General features: G+C 30.2%; 5 protein-coding genes, 1 long non-coding RNA gene and 1 pseudogene across 8 annotated transcripts; 6 read left to right on the plus strand and 1 right to left on the minus strand.

Annotated features, from left to right (window-relative positions):
• Positions 1–109: 109 nt before the first annotated feature.
• On the plus strand, positions 110–2,318 carry LOC145968945 (odorant receptor 22c-like). The gene is made up of 6 exons (XM_083094836.1): positions 110–435; positions 524–866; positions 1,040–1,261; positions 1,609–1,728; positions 1,834–1,989; positions 2,179–2,318. Exons 1-6 carry the CDS (start codon positions 182–184, stop codon positions 2,227–2,229), a joined length of 1,146 nt encoding a protein of 381 aa, XP_082950962.1. The 5' UTR covers positions 110–181; the 3' UTR covers positions 2,230–2,318.
• Positions 2,319–4,124: 1,806 nt separating this feature from the next.
• On the plus strand, positions 4,125–6,423 carry LOC145968938 (odorant receptor 13a-like). Its single transcript, XM_083094830.1, has 6 exons — positions 4,125–4,427; positions 4,508–4,847; positions 5,015–5,236; positions 5,631–5,750; positions 5,829–5,984; positions 6,180–6,423. Exons 1-6 carry the CDS (start codon positions 4,174–4,176, stop codon positions 6,228–6,230), a joined length of 1,143 nt encoding a protein of 380 aa, XP_082950956.1. The 5' UTR covers positions 4,125–4,173; the 3' UTR covers positions 6,231–6,423.
• A 242-nt stretch (positions 6,424–6,665) lies between these two features.
• On the minus strand, positions 6,666–9,082 carry LOC145968947 (uncharacterized). Of its 2 annotated transcripts, none has more exons than XR_014437927.1 (3): positions 8,959–9,082; positions 8,667–8,846; positions 6,666–8,274 (listed from the first exon to the last, which is right to left on the minus strand). It is a non-coding gene; the product is annotated as an uncharacterized LOC145968947 (long non-coding RNA). The 2 variants fall into 2 exon arrangements; XR_014437926.1 differs by having other exon boundaries at positions 6,667–8,274; positions 8,962–9,081.
• Positions 6,996–13,795, plus strand: LOC145968922 (odorant receptor 82a-like). 2 transcript variants are annotated; one of them, XM_083094811.1, is made up of 9 exons: positions 6,996–7,498; positions 7,564–7,909; positions 8,076–8,297; positions 8,680–8,799; positions 8,976–9,131; positions 13,002–13,232; positions 13,298–13,411; positions 13,522–13,677; positions 13,745–13,795. In XM_083094811.1, the coding sequence occupies exons 1-9, from the start codon at positions 7,245–7,247 to the stop codon at positions 13,793–13,795; spliced, it is 1,650 nt and encodes a 549-aa protein (XP_082950937.1). In that variant the 5' UTR covers positions 6,996–7,244. The 2 variants fall into 2 exon arrangements, 1 of the variants encoding a protein (XP_082950937.1); XR_014437925.1 differs by lacking the exons at positions 6,996–7,498; positions 7,564–7,909; positions 8,076–8,297; ... (3 more) ...; positions 13,522–13,677; positions 13,745–13,795 and adding an exon at positions 8,837–8,888 and having other exon boundaries at positions 8,976–9,056.
• On the plus strand, positions 10,425–11,817 carry LOC145968942 (uncharacterized; annotated as a pseudogene).
• Positions 13,796–15,979: 2,184 nt separating the features above from the next.
• On the plus strand, positions 15,980–18,190 carry LOC145968946 (odorant receptor 22c-like). The gene is made up of 6 exons (XM_083094837.1): positions 15,980–16,307; positions 16,396–16,738; positions 16,912–17,133; positions 17,481–17,600; positions 17,706–17,861; positions 18,051–18,190. Exons 1-6 carry the CDS (start codon positions 16,054–16,056, stop codon positions 18,099–18,101), a joined length of 1,146 nt encoding a protein of 381 aa, XP_082950963.1. The 5' UTR covers positions 15,980–16,053; the 3' UTR covers positions 18,102–18,190.
• Positions 18,191–19,994: 1,804 nt separating this feature from the next.
• LOC145968935 (odorant receptor 13a-like) lies at positions 19,995–22,496 on the plus strand. The gene is made up of 6 exons (XM_083094827.1): positions 19,995–20,299; positions 20,380–20,719; positions 21,010–21,231; positions 21,626–21,745; positions 21,824–21,979; positions 22,176–22,496. Exons 1-6 carry the CDS (start codon positions 20,046–20,048, stop codon positions 22,224–22,226), a joined length of 1,143 nt encoding a protein of 380 aa, XP_082950953.1. The 5' UTR covers positions 19,995–20,045; the 3' UTR covers positions 22,227–22,496.
• The last annotated feature ends 172 nt before the right edge of the window (positions 22,497–22,668 follow it).

Consider the following 22,668-nt stretch of genomic DNA (forward strand, 5'->3'; position numbering starts at 1 on the left):
AGTTTTAGTTCATAAAATTGCTACTTCTGCGACGTCGAAGAGGGGAGCGTATTACAAAGTAAGACAGAGAGATTCGATCGTACATTACCTTTGAAAAATAGAGGCATCGTTCACTTCGTCGGAAGAAAAGAATGTGCACAGTCGATTGGAGTAATGGTTCAATGTAACGTTACGCGCAACTATGTCGATGAGTACTGTAAGCCCGTTGTTGAGAATCGGTCTCCGCGCGATCGGTATGTGGCCCGGTTCCTCGTACGGGACGTTTTGGTGGCTTTTTTACATGACGACCCTCATAATAATGCAGTATTTTCAATATTCATATGTCTACGCGCATCTGGATTTCGGCAATCTGACTAAATTGATGGACGGTCTGGGTCTCACTTTGGATTACACCCTGACGATCCTGAAGCTGATCAGCCTCTGGTTTAACCGCCGGTAAGATTAGCTCGATGATCATTCGACACGATTGATCTCTCGAGAGAATTCAATCATCTCGTGAGATCTTCGAGAAATCGAGTTGTAGGATATTCGCAGATATTCTGACCGCGATAGACGACGATTGGAACGACCGAGCAACCGATTTGCGTCAGTGTGTAATGATGGATAAAGCTAATCTGGCGCATCGTTGCTCAAACGCTATAGTATCCGTTAATGCCGTTGCTACCGTTCTCTACTTCATCGATAGCCACGTACGTCGCCGTACAATTTCCAAGGACGGACAACACCGAGAGTTTCCGATACAGGTACAATTCCCGTTCGAGGTTCACGAGACGCCGATTTTCGAATTCGTCGTCCTAGGGTTGTTCTTTCATGTGTTAGAAACGGCGACCGTGATCGCGATACTAAACTCCTTGATCTTAACGCTGGTAAGTTAAGAGGGAATTATATTGTTTAGTTAAGAGTGTCACATACTTTTTAGATAAGACATTAGTTGCGATAATATTTAAAATTTTTTTTTACCAAATTAATTGAAGTTCTCATCGAATCTTGTTTAAACGCATTACTTATTTGATTTGATTTGATTTTTTTTTGCTTTAAGGTACTTCATGTAAGCGGACAAATCGATATCATGTGTCAAGAGTTGAAAGAAATCTCTTCCACATTGAAATCTAAGGTATTTTCTCCCAAGTCGCTCATTGAGAGACATCAAAAGATTATATCATTGTCGAATAATATTGAGAACTATTTCTCATTCATTGCTTTATTACAATTCATATGGAACAGCTTTGTTATCTGCTGTTTAGGATTCATGGTCATAATAGTGAGTAAAATTATTTTAATTAATATATAATAATAATAAATTGTATAGTACATTTCTTACTAAAAGAAAATATTTTAAAATTATGCCGAATGATTATTGTACTAATATTGTCCAATTAAGAACTTTTTTACTATACATGAAATAATAAAATGGTTTAATTAATTATTTTAATATTAATAAAATATAATTAATTTTAATTAACTTTTAAATCGAATAAAATTATGTCCTGTACTGCACGTAATATAATAATACTTTGAAAAGATACCTTTTCATCTATTTTCAAAAAATGGTAACTATAATTTTATATTAAAAACTTTAAAAATTATTTTTAATGTTTCATTACACAGTCCTTAGGTATGAATATAGAGAGTAAATCTGGGATTTTTATACAATTTATGATGCCATATCTCGCAGTAACTATAGAAGCTCTCGTTTTTTGCTTCGCTGGCGAGTATTTGAGCACTAAAGTTAGCATATTACTTTTGCTACTATTGGATTAGACCAGATATAATATAATTGTATTTAATCTATTTAATTTAGAACAATATCTATAACCTATCTTTCTTTTCCAGAGTAGATCCATTGGCGATGCGGCATATGAGGCAGTTTGGTATGATTTATCTACTAGTGAATGCCGAATTTTATTATTCCTGATCCTGAGATCGCAAAAACGTTTGACGATAACAGCTGGAAAAGTTATGGATTTAACATTAGAAAGTTTTACTACTGTAAGTTGTTGCCTGATATAACATCATCTTTTTTTGAATAATATTAGTATTATGATTGACTAATATTGCAAGAGACAATAAAACATAACATAATTGATAGGAAAATGTCAATATATCATTTTTAATGATGTTTAGAATTCAAAGAATATTCTTTTTGTTACTCTTATCTTCATAAGAATGCTCTTTTAGGTCATGAAAGCTTCGGCTTCGTACATTTCGGTTTTGCACGCAATGTACTGAAATTCATATCAAAATGTATGCTGGTCATATATATGCATCTGTCAAATTATCGCGTAAGTAGTAACATTTGTAGATTGAGAAATCATAGATAAAGAGATAATTAACACTAATTTTGCCTTTTTCTTTTTAATTTCCAATAATTAATGTAATAAATATTGTACTTCTATATTTATTGCCTTTCTTTTTAATCGAACGCATAAGTAAAATAAAAAATTATAAATTCTCCTCTCGATTAATTATACTGATTGTGAGAAATATTATGTTGTGATTACAAATGAGATTTTACGAAACAGGTATTTTTCTACAGAGCATAAATTGTTGCAAATTTTTAACAACAGGTGTTATCAAATTTATTAATTAAAGTATCTACACATATTTTAATTAATAATATAATATCAAAAATATATAATAATATGTGCACATACAATATATTTTAATATGATTGATAATTCGTCTTCTTTTACAGAATTTCAGTAAAAGATATAATAATGGTTTAAATTTCAGTATTAGTTTTAAGTTCAGCATTTTTGCATATTGCAAAAAGTTTTTATGTCCTATTATGTTGAAAAGTCTTGAACGCCAAAATTTTTTAATTGAATCCCAAATTTGTGTGTATAATAAATTATATATGCACCATTATTTATTTTTTCTTATTTATGGTTAACAATAAGTTGCAACTAGTATTTACAAATGAAAAACAATAAGTTCGATAAAGATATGTGCAGTTACAATAATGTTACAATTGCCATTACATAATGGCTCTTTTATTATATTATACATCATCCCCGTTAACAATTACATATGTATGTATCTTGAACAATAGCAGCATATAAATCATTGTTTTATGCAATATATTATGGCAGCTTTGTTTTATTCAAATATGTTTTGGATTTGAGTTATACTCTTTTCAAAATAAATCAATTAACTTAGATACAATGTACGAATTATTTCGATACAATATAATATATCTGACAGTCACACACATTTTCAGTTTTATTTTTAATTTATCTTGAGATCAGCTGCAAAAACGATTGAGTTATATTTTTATGAGGAAATTGTTAATCTCACTTTTCAAAATTTTATAAGCGTGAGATATCACAGTGCAAATGCATTTCTTAATTTTTCAAGTCTTTTTTATCGAATCTATTTTTTAGATAATAAAAGTTTCTGCCTCCTATATATTTGTATCGCATGCAATGTACTAAATTGTTTATCTAACACTTTGCCATAAATTATCTTCGAATATTTTCGATATAGTTATTACAGATGCAAAGAATGGATATAGACGTAAATATATTTTAATAATATGACATATTAAATATTTTTCTTTATGTTATAAATATACCTTTATTATATCTCTACGCTCCATGTATACGTTTTAGTCTTCTTGTCTGTAATATTTTTCATTCTCTTTATTGAGAAATGTCAGGTTACCATTCAATGACAATTGCTGTGCGTTATTTGTATAATTTATTGCATGGCTTAGCAAGATCCAATTTTTAAATCCATCAAGAATACGTAAAAGCTTTCTTTCTTTTTAATGCCATTTTTTAAACTAAGCTTATCAATAATGATGACTACGTGTCTGTTCTTTTCAAGATGATTATTTGTGTAATGGTACATGTATATTTTTTGTGTGCAAAGACCCATAATCATTGATCTATTATCACATTAGTTCGTCGTTCTATGGTTTATATTGCATGAATACATAATTACGATTGATCGTTGCCCGCACTCTTCACCCCGTAGTAATTTTAGTTTATAAAATTGCTATTTCTTCTGCGATGCCGAGGAGGGGAGTATATTGTAAAGTACGACTGAGAGATTCGATCATGTGTTTCCTTTGAAAAGTGAAAATCGTTTTTCTCATCGTTCACTTCGTCGGGAAGAAACAACGTGCATAGTTGATTGGAGTAATGGTTCAATGTAACGTTACGCACAACTATGCCGATGAGTACTATAAGTCCATTGTTGAGAATGGGTCTCCGTGTGATCGGTATGTGGCCCGGCTCCTCGTACGGGACGTTCTGTTGGCTCTTTTATATGACGACCCTTTTAACTATACAATATTTCCAATACTCGTATGTTTACGCGCATCTGGACTTCGACAATCTGATCAAACTGATGGACGGTCTGGGCATTACTCTGGATTCCACCCTGACGTTTATGAAAATGATCAGTCTTTGGTTTAATCGCCAGTAAGTCAATGATTATTCTGTATGATTGATTTTTCGAGAGAGTTTCATCATATCGTAAGATTCGATAAATTGAATCATAGGATATTTGTGGATATTTTGGTCGCGATGGACGATGATTGGAAAGATGCAACCGATTTACACAAGTGCGTGATGATAAACAAGGCTAATCTGGCACATCGTTGCTCGAACGCTATGATATTCGTTAACATTGTCGCTACCGTTCTCTACTTCATCGATAGTTACGCACGTATCCGTATATTTTCCAAAGATGGACAATACCCAGAGTTTCCGATACAGATACAGTTGCCATTAAAGGCCCACGAAACGCCGGTTTTCGACTTCATTGTTTTAGGATTGTTCTTTCATGTGTTAGAAACGGCGATTGCGATCGCGGTATTAAACTCCTTGATCTTAACGCTAGTAAGTTGAGAGGAATTTATATTATTTAGTTAAATGTCACATATACTTCTTAGGTAAAACATTAATCGCGACAATATTTAAATTTTTTTTTAACAAATTAATTAAAGTTCTCATCGAATTTTGTTTGAACAAATTGCTTAGTTTATTTTTATTTTATTTACTTTGAGGTACTTCATGTAAGCGGACAAATCGATATCATGTGTCAAGAATTGAAAGAGATTCCTTCTATATTCAAATCTAAGGAGTTCTCCACCAAATCACTCATCGAGAGACATCAGAAGATTATATCATTATCGAATAATATCGAGAATTATTTTTCGTTCATTGCTTTGTTACAATTCGTATGGAACAGTTTTGTTAGCTGCTGTTTAGGATTTATGATTGTAATAGTGAGTAAAATTATTTTAATTACTAGTAATATAATAGTAATAAATTGCTTAGCATATATTTCTTACTGGAAAAAAAGATTTTAAAATTATTAGAATTATTATTATTATTAAAATTATTAGAATTATTATTATTAAAATTATTAGAATTATTATTATTAAAAATATTAGAATTATTATCATTAATTTTATCCAACTATATATAAAATATTTCTTTATTTAATATATGAAACAATAAAAGTTTGTTTAATTAAATATTAGATTTATTGCAAGTTTCAATCCAAATGAAATTTTGTTTGAGGTGTTATTTAATATAATAATATTTTAAAAAGAGAACTTAAAAAGTAATTATAACTTTATATTAAAAGCTTTTAAAATTATTTTTAATCTTCCATAGTCCTTTGATACGAATATGGAGAATAAATCTGGGGTTTTTACACAATTTATCATACCATATCTCGCAGTAAGTGCAGAAGCTTTCATCTTTTGCTTCGCTGGCGAGTATTTAAGCACTAAGGTTAGCATATTACTTTTGTATTGGTCAAATGTAATTGCATCTCTCTAGAAAAATCTGTAACCTTCTTCTGTTTTCCAGAGTAGGTCTATCAGTGATGCGGCATATGAGACAGTTTGGTATGATTTATCTATTAGCGAGTGTCGAATTTTATTATTCCTGATTCTGAGATCGCAAAAACGACTGCCAATCACGGCCGGAAAAGTTATGGATCTAACATTGGAAAGTTATACTACTGTAAGTACGTTGCTTGATAAGATGCATCTTTTTTTTAATAATGTATATTAATTATGATTGTCGAACAATATTGCAAGAGACAATATTTAACATAATTCGTAAGAAAATATGAATGTCTCACATTAATGATATTTAGACTTTGAAGAATTATTCCTCTCTTAGTACTTTTATCTTTAAAAGAAGGTAGTTTTTTAGGTCATGAAAGCTTCGGCTTCGTATATTTCGGTTTTGCACGCCATGTACTGAAACTTGTATCAAAATGTATGCTGGTCATATATACCTACGTATGTTGTCGAATTATTGCGAGTAAGTATGTACATTTGTAGAAAGAGAAATTATAGATAAAAGGATCATTAATTAATTTTGCCTTTCTTCTTTAATTTTCAATAATTATTAATCCAATTATAATATCTCTATTTTATGTTGCTGTTTTCTTTTTAATTAGATATACATATAAAATAGAAAATTATAAATTTCCTAATAAATTCTAAGAAAAATTATGTTGTTTCAAAAATGAAAGAGAGATTCAGTGTAATATTTTTTATTATTTGAATACAAATTATCGTAAACTTTTAGAAAGAGACAATAAAGTGTCATCAGAATTATTAATAAAGTATTTACATATAAATTTTAATTAATAGTGTAATATTAAGTATATATACATTTATACGTACAATATATTTTTCCCATACGTATTCGCTTACAAACTTTAGACTAAAAATTTTATCTCCTGTTCTCTCATCACTTTCTCTGCAAAAGCGATATTTTTTTCGTTAATATGGAGCTAATATTCAACCAATTAATATGTCCAACTTTCATCAACTGACCATTTCTATCAAGTCTAATTTTTATTCGTAATTGTTTTTTCCTATGTACGATGCATATTGGAGGGCTGCAATTGCATTATTAAAGAAAATGAGATATTACTTTTTGCATTTTGTTAGAATTGACGATTGATATTTTTCACGTGTATACTTTTTTCGAGCGCGAGAAAACCTATAATCATCTGTCATCGCAACTTAGCTCTTCATGCATACGTCGTTGTCGCATCGCGCGATAGTTAATTACAATTGATCGATGTTGCGTGTATAATTTTACTTCCTATGAAATTGCAAACTTTGCGCGAGGTTAGGGTAAAAAAAACGTCGCTCTTTTCTTTACCGCGCAAGATTTTTCTTTCAATTCAGTTGAGATTAAGAGCAACAACAGCGCACAATTTGGTTGAAAAACCGCGTTTCGATAAATGCGTGAATTGTAATTATGTCGACGAGCACTATAAGTCTATCGCTAAAGATCGGTCTTGGTTTCATCGGTATGTGGCCCGGCTCCTCATACGGAACGCATCTCTGGCTCTTTTACATGGCTACCCTCCTCGTCATGCAATACTTTCAATACTCCTACGTTTTTGTGCATCTGAATATGAACGATTTCTCCAAGCTAATGGACGGTCTGAGCGTCACTCTAGATTACACTCTGACGTTTTTAAAGCTGCTGAGTCTCTGGCACAATCGACGGTAAGGGCCACGATCGACGTCGATATCTAGATTGCATTATTGGAAACGAGTGAAGTCGTTTGCAGAATATTTTCGGATATCTTGGATGCCATGGAAGATGACTGGAACAACCAGGTCACGGATTCGCACGTGTGCGTGATGACAAGCAAAGCTAATCTAGCTCATCGATGTTCCAAAGCTATGATGATCCTAAATAGTTTGTCCACTATCTTCTATTTTGTGGGAAACTACTTGAGTCATCGTATAATCTCTGCCGGCGAAGAACCTCGGGAGTTTCCGGTACAGATGCAGTTCCCGTTCGACCAAGCCTCGGACTCGCCAATCTTCGAGCTCATCTATCTAGCAACCTTCTTTCATGTATGGGAGACGGCGACCGTAATCGCGATGCTGAATTCTCTCATCCTGGCACTTGTAAGTCAAAAGGAATGTAAAACTGCTTAAAAGATCATTAGATAATTGTTTCCATGAAGCTATCTCGTTAAAACATGTTGTAAAACGTGTGGTCCTTGATCTATCAAATAACATGTCTCTTAAATTTCGTGAGCTTTTCTTAAACCTTCAGTTTTCCTATTTCGAGATACTTCACGTGAGTGGCCAGATTGATATTATGTGCCAGGAATTGAGAGAAATTTCCTCCACGAAAAAATCTCATCCATCAGCCACAAGATTACTCATCGAAAGACATCAGAAGATTATAGCTTTATCCAACAATATTGATAACTTTTTCTCCTTCGTTGCACTGATACAGTTTGTATGGAATACCATAGTTATCTGCTCTATAGGATTCATGATTATAATAGTGAGTAAGGCTTCTTTGCTTACAGAGAGAAACCAATGAGTTTTTCTAAGAATCAATTTGCTTCTTACTTGCACAGAATATCACTCATTTTATTAAATTATATTTGATATATTTACTTTATTTGATCGCCTTAAATTATTCGGAATGAAAATAATTTCAAATAATTTACACGAAACAATTTCGAAGAGAGAGATATCTCATGTAATATTTATAGTAACATTTTAGAGAATAATGTATTATTCCTTTTTTTGTGACATTGGAATTCTGTCCTTGCAAAATCTCAAATGTATGTAGAATATATATGTTAAATTAAAAGCATAATCTCATGCGTGATATTAGGATTTTTTTTATTAATATAATTTAACGTACCATTTTTATGCAGTCTCTAGGCACAGATATAGAAGGTAAATCCGGAATATTAATACAATCCATTATTCCATATGTCGCTGTAACGTTAGAAGCTTTCGTTTTTTGTTTTGCTGGCGAATATTTGAGTTCTAAGGTTAGCATCATCCTCTTGTTTTTAATGGATGCGAGTGTTTATATTCTCTGTAACACATAAATAAAAGTATTTGTTAATTTTATGTTAAAGTTATGTGATTGCACGTTTCTTGTATTCAGTGTGATGTTTCTATTGTCGTATTGCATTTTAATCCACAACTACTTTTTCTTTCTCAGAGCAGATCTATCGGCGATGCGGTATACGAGATACATTGGTACGAATTGTCCACCAATGAATGCCAAATTTTATTGCTCATAATCGTTAGATCCCAAAAACAATTGACGATCACAGCCGGAAAAGTTATGGATTTGACTTTGGAAAGTTTCACGACTGTAAGATTTTAATGAATTTTAAATATTAGATAATTAATCTAAATTATTTATACAGAGATACATCGCATAAATCCAATAATCATAAATATTATAAATATGTTAATGTTCTTAAAACTAAACCCACACATGTATATATCACATTAATGAGATGTATATAGATGTTAAAAAATGTGCTTCTCTCATTAGATATTTGGTAAGAATAATTTTTTCAGGTCATGAAAGCTTCGGCGTCATACATTTCAGTATTACACGCTATGTATTGAAATTCAAAATAATTGACTCATGAAAACATATTTCTTGCATCGGTTAATCACATATAATATATAATATTGATAAAACAGTAAGACTTAATAAAGTTAATATAGATGGACGAATCTTATATAATTAAATTATCCGTTATTGAACGATTTTTATATTAATAACATAAAAATTAGCATTACACATTTAATACAAAATAATATATATATGTATATATATATATATATGTATATATATATATATATATATATATATATATATATATATAATTGCTTTTTCTATATTGTATAATTTTTAAGTTGTAGAAAAATGTTGATCTAAATTGCGACAAATAGATCATTGAATCTTCACTAAAAGATCTGCGTTTAATTTGTACGGCATATGTATTTTGTTGCGTGTACTTGCAACTAAACTTTTCTTATTTGACCAAATGACTCAAACTTTTTATTTTTAAAACTTTTTCCATTTGCGTTCGGCATAATAACGTTTCTTGGATTATTAAAGAAAAATACTCACCATTGTGCAAATCGATTTCAAGCACAGAAATACAATGTTTTTGCTTACTTATCTCTCTTTAAAAAAACTCACTACAATTTAGTTCCGTTCGTTTAAAATATTTAGTTAGAATAATGCGCGATTGTCCAATCAAATTGTCGTTAAACTATCTTCATGTAGAAAATGCGACGAACATTCGTTGCAAACATATCGTATAATAAGACAGGAGAAATTATGAAAAATCTAGCAATTTATTCACAATATTTTCGCTTCTTCATATAAGAGTACCTACGCATTATTGGCTTCAATAATGGAATTAGAATAGAATATTACCATACAGGTAATTACGGAAAAAACAGGAGCTATTTTGATTATTATGCGATGCATAATAGCGCGATTGATCTACACTTGAATGGGGATACACCGTGTGGGGATGAACTCGGAGAAATGGACAATGCTTTCTCAGTTTTGTCTCGTACTCAGACAAATGTATCGCCTATACTGATTCTTATTTCATCGCGTTTATAAAAATATTGACGAATGATAGCGACAACTACCATCAGTCCGTCGCTGAAAATCGGCCTTCGATTGCTTGGTATGTGGCCGGACGTACCATACTCAGCTATTTAATGGCTCATGTTTATGTCGAGCATGCTGATAATACAATATTTTCAATATCTGTACGTAATGGAACATTTAAAGATGAACGAGTTATCGGATCTCGTGGATAGCTTGCCTGCGACCTTAGATTATACTTTAACGTTATTTAAAATGATCAGTCTTTGGATACATCGTCGGTAAGATATTATGTGATATTGGTTTATTCAATCATTATGTTCGTGAGAAAACATTCTTTAATTTTCTAACATGCATTATTGTGAAGCTTTTTTGTGTGTGCATGCATGCATATGTGTATGATCAAAGTGAATGACTTTTAATATCATAATCTAATTCTTAAAAATTCAATGTTTATATTTTTTTTATAAAAAGACTAGTATCTTCGTTCCATATATCGAATCAATTAGTGTCACATATTGCAGAGTTCTCCATAAAATTCTAATAGCTGTGGATAACGATTGGCACGAGTGCGTCAATGTTGAACAGCATTTTTATGTGATGACAATTAAAGCCAGTATATCACATTTCTGTTCTAACGCTATGTTGAGTTTCAATGCAATTGCTGGAGTACTTTATGTTTTGAGCGATTATGCGATTCATTTTGTCTCTCTAGTCGACGATTACAATGATACTCTGCGGCAACTTCCTATCAAGATACAACTTCCTTTTGAATATGAGCAATCGCCTATTTTCGAGCTGCTCGTAGTAATTCTGTTTATACATACAATGTTACATGTGTGCGCAGTCGCTATTCTAAACGGATTGATCTTTACTTTGGTAATTTTTCCACGTCCTATATTTCGAATATATTTCGAATCTTCTATCTTTTATCAGAATTATATTTAATAAAAACTATTTGTGACCTGTATTGAAGTCTGACAATAGAATCTATATCGTAGAAATTTCAATTTCAATATATTGCAAATTACATATTTTATAAAATCCTTTTACATACAAATTTACATAGAATTTACGTAGATTTTTTGAGAAATTTTATTGCATAATAATTAAAAATATAATTAAAAATATTAAGAAAGTTAAGAAATATTAATAATATTGTAAAATATATTTAAGATCTCTTGTGTACATATACCAAGAATATAACATATAAGTTTATGGCAAAAATATTTATTTATGTATAATACGTCATTGGAATCTTTGCAGAATATTAAGTAAATTTTAGGTACTTCACGCAAGCGGACAAATCGACATTATATGCCAAGAGTTCAGAAATATTTCTGACAAAACTTCTCTTTATGATTCTTCTGCACCAATATTAAGGATGTTGATCGATAGGCATAACAAAGTGATTTGAGCTAAAAGGCTGTAGATAGAGATCTAATGCGATGAAGAATATAAAGTATAATTATGATTGATTACGTTCAAAATAGCTTGCGGTTTATCGTTTTTGCCAAGACTATTTAATGCTTTAGTTATCATGCAGAACATGTTGAAAAATATTCACGTGTACTTTATTCTCACTGAATTCGAATTTCCATTCTGGTGGATTTGTTGAGACAATAGTTCAGTGTTTAACAAAGAACAATGAAACGTGCGAACACCATCAGCCGCTCGGTCGAAATCGGTCTCCGTTTTATCGGTTTGTGGCCGGATTCGACTTACGCGACTTTCTATTGGTTTAGTTACATGACGTCGATAGTAATAGTGCAATATTATCAATATGCGTACGTGCTCGGACATCTTGAAATAAACGATGTTTGGCTTCTTATGGATTGTCTTAGTCTCACTTTGGCATATACTCTCGCCTTTTTTAAACTTCTTGTTTTGTGGTGGAATCGCCGGTAAGTGTGTTTTATTGTAAAACAAATGATGTAAACTGTAATCAATAAAATTAAAAAATTGCTATTAATGTTGACGCATGAGGCATGAATGAAAATACGAAAATATTCATTATTATCTTTTAAATAAAATTACATGTGCAAATTTATTCGTGGCTTGTACACATGCGAAAAATATATTAATACATAGAGTGCTTTATATTTATTGCTATCTGCAGAATATTTTATCGTATTATGAAAGATATGGATGAAGATTGGAAAGATTGCATTGTCAACGGTTCGTATATGTCCACGATGATGACCATGGCAGATCTGTCGCGTCGTTTTTCCAACATAGTGTTCACTGTAAATGGCATCGGTGCATTTTTTCTTTCGATCGGCGAGCATTTGTTGCAATCGATGAACGATGCCAATCGAATTAACAATAGTTCTCGAGAACTCCCTTTAAAAATGGAATTTCCTTTCGATGTCAGCGAATCACCAATTTTCGAGTGTTTTCTAATTGGACAGTTTATTTATGATTTGATCATAGCTTTTGTAGTTGGTTTGATGGATGCATTGCTTGTCACATTGGTACTTTTAAAATAATTGTTTTTACGGAAATTAAAAATTGCAATAAATTTCAGAATGATATTAAATGAATAGCAAGATATTTTTACTTACAATATTACTTCCGATAAAAATTATTTCGTATTTCTAGATACTTCATGTAAGTGGTCAAATCGATATTATGCGACAAGATTTAGCCGAAATTTCCCAACACAATTACGATCATAATACATTTGTAATTATTATTAGAGACCTCATCTGCAAACATCAAAGAATCATTGCTTTATCGGAAAATATTGAAAATCTTTATACTGAAATTGCACTGATGCAAATTCTATGGAATACATTGGTTATTTGTTGTACTGGTTTTTTGATTATAATTGTGAGTAACTTTGATTCCTTTTTCACTTTTTAGAAGAAGATGACTTCTTATTTATTTTATTGTAGACTATTAATACCACTAAAGATATATCGACTTTGATCAAGTCTGTAAATTATTATATTGCAATAACTCTAGAAGCTTTCATATTTTGCTATGCTGGAGAATTTTTGAGTGCCAAGGTATGTAAAAGAGCTTTTACTACGACAAGTTTTAAATATCTATTATTTTCTATTTACGTTATTTATTTTATTATTATATACATGTTTGACATGATTTATCCTGCTTTCAGAGTATGTCGATTAGCGATGCAATTTACGAATCACTTTGGTACAATGTGTCTCCAAATGACAATCGTATTTTATTGTTCATGATGTTAAGATGTCAAAAACGATTAACGATCACTGCAGGAAAAATCATTGATTTGACGTTAAGTGGATTTGCAAGTGTAAGGCATTATATATTTTATAGATACATTTTTTAATATGCCGTATTAATTACATGTAACTTTTTAGATTATGAAAGCATCAGCTTCTTACATATCAGTATTAAATGCGATGTACTAAGTTTAGAGCAATGTTGATTGCTATATATGTATATTCTCTATTAGCTTGGCTGCGATAGTTTAGCAAGTGATAATTATTGTTGATCAATTTGATTACACAAATTACGAGATATAAAATTATTTTGATGTAAATTAACTTTTATATTTTTTAAAAATAGACAATTGTCTTTGTTTGTGATAACAATTATTTTGTATTTCCCTATAAAATGTGAACTTTTTTTGTCTCAGCTTTCTAAGTTTCCATTTTCAATGTTAATAAGAATATTGCAAATCTATTAAGAAGAAGAGGTACAAACATATAGTTTATTATAACTTGAAAGGTATGTCTGCACATTAAATATACGTTTTGTTTATGAGTCTTTTATTCAAAGTTCTAATTATTACTTAACTTTCCACTAGCATTTTTTTTCACTAATATTTCATTATTATTTTAAAAATCATATATATTGCATGCTTTTCTTTGTCAAATTTAATCTTCACATTTTCTATAAATATTCAAGCACTATGCAGGTTTTCATAATCAATTGTATTAATTTATTATGGTACCTATTCGCGTTGTAATTTGAAACTGCAATTTAAGGAATTCTTACTATTGTTTATTATTGCTTTTTTGTAATATTAATCGGGATTGATATGCGAATTTCTTTTGCAATAATCTTTTTTTATAAAAAAAGTGTGAAGATTTTTGTATCGGTTTTTATTGGTCCAATATATATTTAAAAATTAGCACAAAATGTAACATGGTTATGATACAAGTTTATATAATTTAAAAACGATTTACATTTTTACACAGTTTTATGCAGTTCAATGACATGAAAGAATATGTTCGTCCGCTTCCCTACACTGGATTTTTATATTTTATCGAAATGGGAGTGGGAGTACATGAACAAGAGGATGTGAATAAAAGGTAAAGAAAACTGGATCGTATGTATTACAAACATATTCAATATCTAGTTATAATAAACATTTTTCACTTTTTTCTGCCTTATATTTGCGACTCATAAATATCATATTTTTAACTTTGTGTGTAATTTTTTTAAAGAAACTTATTAAATGGATGTGAAACTGCCTTTTAAGAAACAAATGTACAATTTTAAAGCAATTATTTTATAATAATAAAGTGTTCACTCAAAGGCGAACATAATTGCATTTTCTTTTCTAACATGTTTAGGACTCGAGTTACCCCTTTTTCAGAATAAATTAATTAACTAATTATTAGATATGAATTAGCTCGATAAAATGTGGTACATCTGAGTCTCTTTAATTTCAGTTTTATCGTTAGTTCACGTTGGTGTGATTTTATTGATCTTAATAACGATTGACAATTATTTCTAGAAAAATTATTAATCTCTCTTTGACAAATTTCATAAGTGTGAGATATCACAGCGTAAATGCAACTTTTAATTTTTTAAATTCTTTTTATCGAATCGAATTTTTTAGATAATAAAAGCTTCTGTCTTCATGTATTTATATCGCATGCGATGGATTAAATTAGGAATTGTCTATCTAACATTTTATCAAATATTTTGCATTTGGATGCGATAAATTATCCATCAAATATTTTTAACATAAATATTACAGTGACAGAGAATGGAGATAGACACAAATATATATATTTTAATAATATGACATATTAAATACTTTTCTCTATATTACAAATATACCTTTATTATCTCTACGTTTGAAGTACACACTTTAGTCTTCTTGTCTGTAATATTTTCCATTTTCTTTATAAACTTTCAATATACTAAACGTCCGTCTATCATTTGATGACAATTGCTGTACGTTATTTGTATAATTTATTACATGACTAGACAAGAGATCCAATTTTTAGATCCATCAAGAACATAAAATCACCATTCGTTTTTTTAACGCCACTTTTAAGTTAAGTTTATTAATAATGTTGACTATGTGTCTGTTCTTTTCAAGATGATTATTATGTAAAGATACACGTATATCTTTCTTGCGTGCAAAAACCGATAATCATTGATCTATTATCGCAATTTAACTCATCGTCCTACGGTTTATATTACATGATTACGTAATTGCAATTGATCATTGCCCTTCTATCTCGTGATAGTTTTAGTTCATAAAATTGCTACTTCTGCGACGTCGAAGAGGGGAGCGTATTACAAAGTAAGACAGAGAGATTCGATCGTACATTACCTTTAAAAAATAGAGGCATCGTTCACTTCGTCGGAAGAAAAGAATGTGCACAGTCGATTGGAGTAATGGTTCAATGTAACGTTACGCGCAACTATGTCGATGAGTACTGTAAGCCCGTTGTTGAGAATCGGTCTCCGCGCGATCGGTATGTGGCCCGGTTCCTCGTACGGGACGTTTTGGTGGCTTTTTTACATGATGACCCTCATAATAATGCAGTATTTTCAATATTCATATGTCTACGCGCATCTGGATTTCGGCAATCTGACTAAATTGATGAACGGTCTGGGTCTCACTTTGGATTACACCCTGACGATCCTGAAGCTGATCAGCCTCTGGTTTAACCGCCGGTAAGATTAGCTCGATGATCATTCGACACGATTGATCTCTCGAGAGAATTCAATCATCTCGTGAGATCTTCGAGAAATCGAGTTGTAGGATATTCGCAGATATTCTGACCGCGATAGACGACGATTGGAACGACCGAGCAACCGATTTGCGTCAGTGTGTAATGATGGATAAAGCTAATCTGGCGCATCGTTGCTCAAACGCTATAGTATCCGTTAATGCCGTTGCTACCGTTCTCTACTTCATCGATAGCCACGTACGTCGCCGTACAATTTCCAAGGACGGACAACACCGAGAGTTTCCGATACAGGTACAATTCCCGTTCGAGGTTCACGAGACGCCGATTTTCGAATTCGTCGTCCTAGGGTTGTTCTTTCATGTGTTAGAAACGGCGACCGTGATCGCGATACTAAACTCCTTGATCTTAACGCTGGTAAGTTAAGAGGGAATTATATTGTTTAGTTAAGAGTGTCACATACTTTTTAGATAAGACATTAGTTGCGATAATATTTAAAATTTTTTTTTACCAAATTAATTGAAGTTCTCATCGAATCTTGTTTAAACCCATTACTTATTTGATTTGATTTGATTTTTTTTTGCTTTAAGGTACTTCATGTAAGCGGACAAATCGATATCATGTGTCAAGAGTTGAAAGAAATCTCTTCCACATTGAAATCTAAGGTATTTTCTCCCAAGTCGCTCATTGAGAGACATCAAAAGATTATATCATTGTCGAATAATATTGAGAACTATTTCTCATTCATTGCTTTATTACAATTCATATGGAACAGCTTTGTTATCTGCTGTTTAGGATTCATGGTCATAATAGTGAGTAAAATTATTTTAATTAATATATAATAATAATAAATTGTATAGTACATTTCTTACTAAAAGAAAATATTTTAAAATTATGCCGAATGATTATTGTACTAATATTGTCCAATTAAGAACTTTTTTACTATACATGAAATAATAAAATGGTTTAATTAATTATTTTAATATTAATAAAATATAATTAATTTTAATTAACTTTTAAATCGAATAAAATTATGTCCTGTACTGCACGTAATATAATAATACTTTGAAAAGATACCTTTTCATCTATTTTCAAAAAATGGTAACTATAATTTTATATTAAAAACTTTAAAAATTATTTTTAATGTTTCATTACACAGTCCTTAGGTATGAATATAGAGAGTAAATCTGGGATTTTTATACAATTTATGATGCCATATCTCGCAGTAACTATAGAAGCTCTCGTTTTTTGCTTCGCTGGCGAGTATTTGAGCACTAAAGTTAGCATATTACTTTTGCTACTATTGGATTAGACCAGATATAATATAATTGTATTTAATCTATTTAATTTAGAACAATATCTATAACCTATCTTTCTTTTCCAGAGTAGATCCATTGGCGATGCGGCATATGAGGCAGTTTGGTATGATTTATCTACTAGTGAATGCCGAATTTTATTATTCCTGATCCTGAGATCGCAAAAACGTTTGACGATAACAGCTGGAAAAGTTATGGATTTAACATTAGAAAGTTTTACTACTGTAAGTTGTTGCCTGATATAACATCATCTTTTTTTGAATAATATTAGTATTATGATTGACTAATATTGCAAGAGACAATAAAACATAACATAATTGATAGGAAAATGTCAATATATCATTTTTAATGATGTTTAGAATTCAAAGAATATTCTTTTTGTTACTCTTATCTTCATAAGAATGCTCTTTTAGGTCATGAAAGCTTCGGCTTCGTACATTTCGGTTTTGCACGCAATGTACTGAAATTCATATCAAAATGTATGCTGGTCATATATATGCATCTGTCAAATTATCGCGTAAGTAGTAACATTTGTAGATTGAGAAATCATAGATAAAGAGATAATTAACACTAATTTTGCCTTTTTCTTTTTAATTTCCAATAATTAATGTAATAAATATTGTACTTCTATATTTATTGCCTTTCTTTTTAATCGAACGCATAAGTAAAATAAAAAATTATAAATTCTCCTCTCGATTAATTATACTGATTGTGAGAAATATTATGTTGTGATTACAAATGAGATTTTACGAAACAGGTATTTTTCTACAGAGCATAAATTGTTGCAAATTTTTAACAACAGGTGTTATCAAATTTATTAATTAAAGTATCTACACATATTTTAATTAATAATATAATATCAAAAATATATAATAATATATGCACATACAATATATTTTAATATGATTGATAATTCGTCTTCTTTTACAGAATTTCAGTAAAAGATATAATAATGGTTTAAATTTCAGTATTAGTTTTAAGTTCAGCATTTTTGCATATTGCAAAAAGTTTTTATGTCCTATTATGTTGAAAAGTCTTGAACGCCAAAATTTTTTAATTGAATCCCAAATTTGTGTGTATAATAAATTATATATGCACCATTATTTATTTTTTCTTATTTATGGTTAACAATAAGTTGCAACTAGTATTTACAAATGAAAAACAATAAGTTCGATAAAGATATGTGCAGTTACAATAATGTTACAATTGCCATTACATAATGGCTCTTTTATTATATTATACATCATCCCCGTTAACAATTACATATGTATGTATCTTGAACAATAGCAGCATATAAATCATTGTTTTATGCAATATATTATGGCAGCTTTGTTTTATTCAAATATGTTTTGGATTTGAGTTATACTCTTTTCAAAATAAATCAATTAACTTAGATACAATGTACGAATTATTTCGATACAATATAATATATCTGACAGTCACACACATTTTCAGTTTTATTTTTAATTTATCTTGAGATCAGCTGCAAAAACGATTGAGTTATATTTTTATGAGGAAATTGTTAATCTCACTTTTCAAAATTTTATAAGCGTGAGATATCACAGTGCAAATGCATTTCTTAATTTTTCAAGTCTTTTTTATCGAATCTATTTTTTAGATAATAAAAGTTTCTGCCTCCTATATATTTGTATCGCATGCAATGTACTAAATTGTTTATCTAACACTTTGCCATAAATTATCTTCGAATATTTTCGATATAGTTATTATAGATGCAAAGAATGGATATAGACATAAATATATTTTAATAATATGACATATTAAATATTTTTCTTTGTGTTATAAATATACCTTTATTATATCTCTACGCTCCATGTATACGTTTTAGTCTTCTTGTCTGTAATATTTTTCATTCTCTTTATTGAGAAATGTCAGGTTACCATTCAATGACAATTGCTGTGCGTTATTTGTATAATTTATTGCATGGCTTAGCAAGATCCAATTTTTAAATCCATCAAGAATACGTAAAAGCTTTCTTTCTTTTTAATGCCATTTTTTAAACTAAGCTTATCAATAATGATGACTACGTGTCTGTTCTTTTCAAGATGATTATTTGTGTAATGGTACATGTATATTTTTTGTGTGCAAAGACCCATAATCATTGATCTATTATCACATTAGTTCGTCGTTCTATGGTTTATATTGCATGATTACATAATTACGATTGATCGTTGCCCGCACTCTTCACCCCGTAGTAATTTTAGTTTATAAAATTGCTATTTCTTCTGCGATGCCGAGGAGGGGAGTATATTGTAAAGTACGACTGAGAGATTCGATCATGTGTTTCCTTTGAAAAGTGAAAATCGTTTTTCTCATCGTTCACTTCGTCGGGAGGAAACAACGTGCATAGTTGATTGGAGTAATGGTTCAATGTAACGTTACGCACAACTATGCCGATGAGTACTATAAGTCCGTTGTTGAGAATGGGTCTCCGTGTGATCGGTATGTGGCCCGGCTCCTCGTACGGGACGTTCTGTTGGCTCTTTTATATGACGACCCTTTTAACTATACAATATTTCCAATACTCGTATGTTTACGCGCATCTGGACTTCGACAATCTGATCAAACTGATGGACGGTCTGGGCATTACTCTGGATTCCACCCTGACGTTTATGAAAATGATCAGTCTTTGGTTTAATCGCCAGTAAGTCAATGATTATTCTGTATGATTGATTTTTCGAGAGAGTTTCATCATATCGTAAGATTCGATAAATTGAATCATAGGATATTTGTGGATATTTTGGTCGCGATGGACGATGATTGGAAAGATGCAACCGATTTACACAAGTGCGTGATGATAAACAAGGCTAATCTGGCACATCGTTGCTCGAACGCTATGATATTCGTTAACATTGTCGCTACCGTTCTCTACTTCATCGATAGTTACGCACGTATCCGTATATTTTCCAAAGATGGACAATACCCAGAGTTTCCGATACAGATACAGTTGCCATTAAAGGCCCACGAAACGCCGGTTTTCGACTTCATTGTTTTAGGATTGTTCTTTCATGTGTTAGAAACGGCGATTGCGATCGCGGTATTAAACTCCTTGATCTTAACGCTAGTAAGTTGAGAGGAATTTATATTATTTAGTTAAATGTCACATATACTTCTTAGGTAAAACATTAATCGCGACAATATTTAAATTTTTTTTTAACAAATTAATTAAAGTTCTCATCGAATTTTGTTTGAACAAATTGCTTAGTTTATTTTTATTTTATTTACTTTGAGGTACTTCATGTAAGCGGACAAATCGATATCATGTGTCAAGAATTGAAAGAGATTCCTTCTATATTCAAATCTAAGGAGTTCTCCACCAAATGCTTAGTTTATTTTTATTTTATTTACTTTGAGGTACTTCATGTAAGCGGACAAATTGATATCATGTGTCAAGAATTGAAAGAGATTCCTTCTATATTCAAATCTAAGGAGTTCTCCACCAAATCACTCATCGAGAGACATCAGAAGATTATATCATTATCGAATAATATCGAGAATTATTTTTCGTTCATTGCTTTGTTACAATTCGTATGGAACAGTTTTGTTAGCTGCTGTTTAGGATTTATGATTGTAATAGTGAGTAAAATTATTTTAATTACTAGTAATATAATAGTAATAAATTGCTTAGCATATATTTCTTACTGGAAAAAAAGATTTTAAAATTATTAGAATTATTATTATTATTAAAATTATTAGAATTATTATTATTAAAATTATTAGAATTATTATTATTAAAAATATTAGAATTATTATCATTAATTTTATCCAACTATATATAAAATATTTCTTTATTTAATATATGAAACAATAAAAGTTTGTTTAATTAAATATTAGATTTATTGCAAGTTTCAATGCAAATAAAATTTTGTTTGAGGTGTTATTTAATATAATAATATTTTAAAAAGAGAACTTAAAAAGTAATTATAACTTTATATTAAAAGCTTTTAAAATTATTTTTAATCTTCCATAGTCCTTTGAAATGAATATGGAGAATAAATCTGGGATTTTTACACAATTTATCATACCATATCTCGCAGTAAGTGCAGAAGCTTTCATCTTTTGCTTCGCTGGCGAGTATTTAAGCACTAAGGTTAGCATATTACTTTTGTATTGGTCAAATGTAATTGCATCTCTCTAGAAAAATCTGTAACCTTCTTCTGTTTTCCAGAGTAGGTCTATCAGTGATGCGGCATATGAGACAGTTTGGTATGATTTATCTATTAGCGAGTGTCGAATTTTATTATTCCTGATTCTGAGATCGCAAAAACGATTGCCAATCACGGCCGGAAAAGTTATGGATCTAACATTGGAAAGTTATACTACTGTAAGTACGTTGCTTGATAAGATGCATCTTTTTTTTTAATAATGTATATTAATTATGATTGTCGAACAATATTGCAAGAGACAATATTTAACATAATTCGTAAGAAAATATGAATGTCTCACATTAATGATATTTAGACTTTGAAGAATTATTCCTCTCTTAGTACTTTTATCTTTAAAAGAAGGTAGTTTTTTAGGTCATGAAAGCTTCGGCTTCGTATATTTCGGTTTTGCACGCTATGTACTGAAACTTGTATCAAAATGTATGCTGGTCATATATACCTACGTATGTTGTCGAATTATTGCGAGTAAGTATGTACATTTGTAGAAAGAGAAATTATAGATAAAAGGATCATTAATTAATTTTGCCTTTCTTCTTTAATTTTCAATAATTATTAATCCAATTATAATATCTCTATTTTATGTTGCTGTTTTCTTTTTAATTAGATATACATATAAAATAGAAAATTATAAATTTCCTAATAAATTCTAAGAAAAATTATGTTGTTTCAAAAATGAAAGAGAGATTCAGTGAAATATTTTCTATTATTTGAAAACAAATTATCGTAAACTTTTAGAAAGAGACAATAAAGTGTCATCAGAATTATTAATATAGTATTTACATATAAATTTTAATTAATAGTGTAATATTAAGTATATATACATTTATACGTACAATATATTTTTCCC

Source organism: Camponotus vicinus, unplaced genomic scaffold (assembly GCF_025532165.1).
Source record: "Camponotus vicinus isolate PSW18456_S1 unplaced genomic scaffold, iyCamVici1.0 SCAF_3, whole genome shotgun sequence".
NCBI classification, from domain to species: Eukaryota; Metazoa; Arthropoda; class Insecta; order Hymenoptera; family Formicidae; genus Camponotus; species Camponotus vicinus.

Coding starts and splice junctions, on each gene's coding strand:
- LOC145968945 (XM_083094836.1), top strand. CDS start 182: ATGTCGATGAGTACTGTAAGCCCGTTGTTGAGAATCGGTCTCCGCGCG. Junction 436..523: donor AGCCTCTGGTTTAACCGCCG/GTAAGATTAGCT, acceptor ATCGAGTTGTAG/GATATTCGCAGATATTCTGA. Junction 1,262..1,608: donor TAGGATTCATGGTCATAATA/GTGAGTAAAATT, acceptor TTCATTACACAG/TCCTTAGGTATGAATATAGA.
- LOC145968938 (XM_083094830.1), top strand. CDS start 4,174: ATGCCGATGAGTACTATAAGTCCATTGTTGAGAATGGGTCTCCGTGTG. Junction 5,751..5,828: donor GCGAGTATTTAAGCACTAAG/GTTAGCATATTA, acceptor TCTGTTTTCCAG/AGTAGGTCTATCAGTGATGC. Junction 5,985..6,179: donor CATTGGAAAGTTATACTACT/GTAAGTACGTTG, acceptor GTAGTTTTTTAG/GTCATGAAAGCTTCGGCTTC.
- LOC145968922 (XM_083094811.1), top strand. CDS start 7,245: ATGTCGACGAGCACTATAAGTCTATCGCTAAAGATCGGTCTTGGTTTC. Junction 13,233..13,297: donor CTGGTTTTTTGATTATAATT/GTGAGTAACTTT, acceptor ATTTTATTGTAG/ACTATTAATACCACTAAAGA. Junction 13,678..13,744: donor CGTTAAGTGGATTTGCAAGT/GTAAGGCATTAT, acceptor GTAACTTTTTAG/ATTATGAAAGCATCAGCTTC.
- LOC145968946 (XM_083094837.1), top strand. CDS start 16,054: ATGTCGATGAGTACTGTAAGCCCGTTGTTGAGAATCGGTCTCCGCGCG. Junction 16,739..16,911: donor ACTCCTTGATCTTAACGCTG/GTAAGTTAAGAG, acceptor TTTTGCTTTAAG/GTACTTCATGTAAGCGGACA. Junction 17,862..18,050: donor CATTAGAAAGTTTTACTACT/GTAAGTTGTTGC, acceptor ATGCTCTTTTAG/GTCATGAAAGCTTCGGCTTC.
- LOC145968935 (XM_083094827.1), top strand. CDS start 20,046: ATGCCGATGAGTACTATAAGTCCGTTGTTGAGAATGGGTCTCCGTGTG. Junction 20,300..20,379: donor AGTCTTTGGTTTAATCGCCA/GTAAGTCAATGA, acceptor ATTGAATCATAG/GATATTTGTGGATATTTTGG. Junction 21,232..21,625: donor TAGGATTTATGATTGTAATA/GTGAGTAAAATT, acceptor AATCTTCCATAG/TCCTTTGAAATGAATATGGA.